The 5,737-nt window shown below is 31.2% G+C and overlaps 1 protein-coding gene across 1 annotated transcript; it reads right to left on the minus strand.

Moving 5' to 3' along the window:
* Positions 1-3,382: 3,382 nt before the first annotated feature.
* Positions 3,383-4,084, minus strand: LOC106773346. Its single transcript, XM_014660045.2, has one exon. The coding sequence runs from the start codon at positions 3,996-3,998 to the stop codon at positions 3,498-3,500; it is 501 nt and encodes a 166-aa protein (XP_014515531.1). The 5' UTR covers positions 3,999-4,084; the 3' UTR covers positions 3,383-3,497.
* Positions 4,085-5,737: the final 1,653 nt, after the last annotated feature.

Consider the following 5,737-nt stretch of genomic DNA (forward strand, 5'->3'; position numbering starts at 1 on the left):
TTGAATCTAGAACAGTTGGATGTGATAACTGCTTTTCTGCATGGAGACTTGGAGGAAACCATTTATATGAAGAACCCAAAGGGTTTGTTGTGGATGATAGGGTGTGTCTGTTGGAGAAGTCACTTTATGGCTTGAAGCAAAGTCCAAGACAGTGGTACAGGATATTTGATGATTTTCTGATAAAGCTGAACTTCAAGCGGTGCAATTATGATGACTGCGTGTATATTCTGAACCGTGACAGTGAGGTACTATATCTTCTTCTATACGTGTATGATATTCTGATTGCCAGCAGTGACAGGAGCGTGATTCATGAGATAAAAGCAAAATTGGGTGGTTCTTTCGAGATGAAGGAGCTAGGGGAAGCAAGGCGGATATTGGGCATTGACATAAAGAGAGATAAGTTGGTGGAAACTTGTTTTTATCTCAAAAGAGTTATTTGCAGAAGGTGATTTCAAGGTATTAGATGACTGAATCTAAACCTGCTGGCACACCGATTGATCAACACTTGAAACTCACCAAGGAACAATGCCCGAAAACCGAGGATGAAAGAAGGAAGATGGAATCTGTTCCGTTTTCAAATGGGATTGAGAGCATCATGTATGGCATTGTTTGCACAAGACCTAACCTGGCGCATGGGGTAAGTGTTCTCAGTCGGTTTATGATTGATCCTGGACAATTCACTGGAAGCATTGAAGTGGATGCTCAGATATATAAGGGGGTCTCTTGATACTGGATTACTCTTTCGGAATAACTTTCAAGGCGAAGGTTATATTGAAGGTTTTGTTGGTTCAGATTTTGCCGGGTACATGGACACAAGGAAATCTCGTTTGGGATATGTGTTTACATTGTTTGGTACTACTATAAGCTGGAGGTCGACATTGTAGTCTGTGGTTGCTCTTTCAACTATTGAAGCTGAGTATTGTGCACTTGCTGAAGGAATTAAAGAGGCACTGTGGTTAAAAGGTTTGGTTCAAGAATTGGGTTTTAATAAAAAAATTGTCTGTGTTCATTGTGACAGCCAGAGCGCCATTCATCTGGCCAATCACCAGATTTATCATTCTAGAACGAAGCACATTGACATCAAACTGCATTTTGTCAGGAGCATTGTAGAATCCAGTGAAGTACAAATTCGAAAAATTGCATCCGAAGATAACCCCGCGGATATGTTGACAAAGTCGCTCGCTAGAGAGAAGTTTCTTAAGTTGTTGTCCAGGATTGGTTTTCTACCGTACGGTCTCTAATTTTGTTTGACCGTTCAGTTTATTCTTTCTTGTAATAGTCAAGTCTAGGTGGAGATTTGTTGTTTAGACATGACTATTACCTTGAACGTCTGACTATTACCTTGAACGTCTGGTCTTTGTGTGACCGAATGGTTCTTTGTGGCTTGGTTTGACGTTCGGTTTGTTGGTTTAGTTGGTTTGTTTTTCGGCCTGTGTTCGGCCTTTACCATTTATGACCGACCGGTCTTTTGCATATGATCGTCCAGTCATTCTGTATTGTTTTCTATTCTGTTTGATGTCGGTGCTTGAGTTGGCTATATATTGTAGTCAACTTTTGTGTTTGAATAAAATCTCGAAATATTTAGATCACTTACTATCTGTGTTTTCTCTCTCGTTCTTTCCTTTCTGGGTTTTCTGATTCTCCATCCCAACATTACTATTATTACTTATATACATATAATATTAACTCTTACTAAAATTTTATATTAAATCCTGTATTAAAATTTTATATAGACAAAAATTGTCTATCGATAAAATTACCAGACGGATTTGACGTTAATTTTAATTTATACGCTCAATTTGATTGTTTTACCTTAGTTCATCTTAATTTATTCTTCTACAAGTAAATAGTCCTTTTCAAAAATTGGCTATATAAATTATGCCATCATTTAAACAATAGAAAGATATAACAGAAAAAAGTTGAGATTCCACTCTCACTTGTATATCAGACAAAAATAACAAAATTAAACGTAATTAGGGGTGGGTAAATCGAACTGAACTGTACTGCACTGCAAAAAACTAAACTGAACTGTAAAACAGTTCAGACAAACTGAATTGTAAAACAGTTCAGAAAAACTGAACTGAACTATTTTTTGTTTTATCAAACTGAACTGTACTGTACTAAATTACAGTATGAACTGAACTATTAACTCAATTGTAAACTACACTAACTGAACTATTAACTGCACTAACTAAACTGAACTATTAGCTGAATTGTAAACTACATTAATTTTAACTAAAGTACAATATAAACTGAACTACTAACTATGCTAATTTTAAACTGAATTGTACTAATTTTTAAACTAAATAGTATAACAATACATATTGAAATTTGTTTTAATATTTATTTTATTTATTCATAAGTATCTAATAAATTGATTTTTAATTATTTAATATTATTAATTCTATTTTATTTATATTTCTTTTATTATTAAAAATTATTTTATTTTATATTTTCGTTATATATATATATATATATATATATATATATATAACTTAAAAAATATAAAAATATAAATTATATTTTTTATTTTTATTGATAAAAAATATAAATTTTGTGATAAAAAATTGTCTTAAAAAATTAATTATTACTTTTATGTGAAAAGTTTTTTTTATTAATATTTTATTATTAAATAAAGTTTTTTTGACAAGAAAAAATAGTTGAACTGAAACTAGAGAAGATATAAGAGCAGATACAGTTCTCACAGTTAATTGAACTGTAACTGTTATAAGTTCAGTTTTTAAAAACTGAACCATAAAATAGTATACTGAACTGTTAGTAAAAGTGGTTCAGATATTTTTAGTATAATATAGTACAGTTAACTGCAGTACCGTACAAATCAGTTATTTTTGTCCAACCCTAAACGTAATATATGAAAATAAGAAGCTTTAATTTATTATTTTAAGATAATGATTAAAATTAATAATATAATAATATAATCATTACAATAATAACAACATAAACTCAATATCTTAAAACTTTTTAAGTTAAAAATAATATTAATTTCTTAGGTGAACGAAGCCAAATTCCTCTAATAATTGATTGAAACTATATATGGAGAGGACAATAACAATATAAACAAAGTTAGAAAAATGTTTTTTTTAACACCTTTTTTTTCATAATAATTTATTTTAAATATACAAACTAATCAAATAGTATCATATAATAATTTATTGTCAATAAATTACTAAAAACAATTGTTAACATGTCATAGTTTTATAAAGTTAAACACATCAAAAGAAAAAATTAAAAGAGATTATTGGGAAAAAAAATAGAAAAATGAGTCTAATCTCTCCTGACCCATAAAAAAAAAGAAAAAAAAAGACACACTATTCCAAAATAAACTAAGTTGAATTTTTGATTGCGGGGAATTGTTAGAAAATTTTCAATTGAACAAATTTAACCTTGAAAGAAATCTTAATCTTTTTCATTAGCTCCATTTACACTATGCATATACAGAGACAAGGAATTGAAGTAGAAGAAGAAAACAAAAGTTTCTAAGCTGTTGTTTCTATCTTGTTCCTTTCAGTAGCTCTTATATAGCAGAAAACTGACACCAAGAATGTGGTGGCAAGACCTCCAAGAATGACTCCTGCCCCTGCTATGGACTTGTCAAACGAGTGGTGGTGCTGCCTCGTCAAATGAATCTGACCATGATGAGAACCCAAAACTCCATTTTCTGCTTCAATAGAAGTTCTTTCATTACTAGGAATGCTCCCTTCAGAACCAGAATGCACATTTTTTTCACTTTTCGGTGCTTCAGACGGGGCAGGATTTCTGGTATCAGAGGACCTGATTTCGTTACGTTGGTGCTTACCAAGTTTCCTTCCAATAGAGGGTTCAATTGTCTCTAATCTCTGGTCAGCAGGACTCTGAACAGAAGGGTTTGAAGATAATGTTGAAGTAGATTGAAAAATAATTTGAGGTTGGTTTGCAGCATTGGTTAGACTCAAAAGGGTATTTGCTAAACAAAAGCATACAAAAAGAAACTTTGCCATTGCTATAGATTTCTGAATATGTTTAGGCTTGTGGCTATGGAGAAGAAGATGTTTTTTGGGTTGGTTATATAGCTTGTGTATTATTATATATAATGAGATCCTACAATCGTGTGGTTTGGCAGAAATTTCCTGTTGGATTCTGACAAATAATTTATTTACAGTTTTTTTTATGTGGAGTTGTCTGAGGGAGAGGAGAAATTAAAGTGCATGTGGAGACAGTAGAATAAGAGAAATACAACTAAGAAACAACAGGGAACAAGATGTCACTGATGTTTATAGACAGAGTAGTGAGACGATTGGATTCCATAATTATAAAAATCAGAGCCTAGTTTCTGCGAAAATTTTCATGTTAGGGAAGATGATGAGAAGTTGCTTAGTTTGCAATTAAAGAGCCTAGTATTTTTAGGAAAATGATATTTTAACACCAATTTTTTTGACACTATTTTGACACTGCACACGTGTCAAAATGTTAAAAACAGAACTTTGGTTTTTCTCTTCCAAATATGCCCTTGCATCAACTTTTTATAATTTGAAATCGTCCAACCACATTTTGACACATGTGCAGTGTCAAAATAATGTCAAAAATTGGTGTTAAAATATCATTTTCCATATTTTTAAGGAATAAATCTCTTTAACAACTCATTTTTAACAACTTTTTGACAACGTATACGTGACAATTTGTGATTAGTCTGTTTCAAATATTTTTTTAGAATAAATTTAAATAGATCAATAAAATGGTGACAAATAACCAGTTGTTAAAAAAAATTGTTAAAATATCATTGTCCGATTTTTAAAGGCCTTTGTTTTGCATATCACGTGAGCGACATCCTACAACAGCATGGGAAGTTCATTTCATGCAGACACCAAAAAAATTATGTTTTTTCTTTACTATTTTCAATATATTGGATCTGCTTTAAAAGATAGCAATGAAAAATGCCCACCTTTTCTTTTCTTGGCAGTATTAAGAGGGTAAAAGCCCGCAAACGCGGAATTGCTCACAAATTTGAGAAGTGATATTAAAAGTTGGTAAAATTATGCTTTTCGTATAATTTTTTAAGGAAAATCTTATGTAGTTTTCTTTATTTTCATGCATCTTCATTTGACATTTGTGTTAGGTGTCATTTTATGATTTTTTTTAAAGTTTTTTAAAAATAAAAATTTGTCATAAGTTAGTATCATATATAACGGTATAATTTAATTATAATTATGGTGGTCATTTAACGTTGTAACATTTCATTTTAGTAGAATAAAACTATCAAAATAAAATATTAGATAAATGATAACATACTAGAAACTACAAACTAAAATTCAAGAAGATTTTATATTTAAAGAACAAAACTCTATTTATATTGCTACTCTCTCAACTTCATACTGAAAAATCTAAAAAGACGTCCTCTCTAAGCTCACACTATTTTAAGGTGATAATTGCAAAAGAGAAAACACACACAAACAACAAAGAGAAAGGTAAGGGTAAGCTAGATACAAGACAAAACATATCACCTTTATAACATAGCATGCATAAATTAGTTATATCCCCAAACATCTTAACATGCAAAGACCTAGACTAACTATCCAGATCCGGTATGAATATCGAGCTACGATGGTTCATGCACCTGTGGTGGTCTCCAAGAATATCCATTCAAATCTGACACAAACACCAACATATGCCATCCACAATGTTAGCCCTTCAACATCTATATCCCTGACCGATGACCATAGACTAGGATCTCCTGCTACTT

Source organism: Vigna radiata, chromosome 9 (genome assembly GCF_000741045.1).
Source record: "Vigna radiata var. radiata cultivar VC1973A chromosome 9, Vradiata_ver6, whole genome shotgun sequence".
Taxonomy (NCBI): Eukaryota; Viridiplantae; Streptophyta; class Magnoliopsida; order Fabales; family Fabaceae; genus Vigna; species Vigna radiata.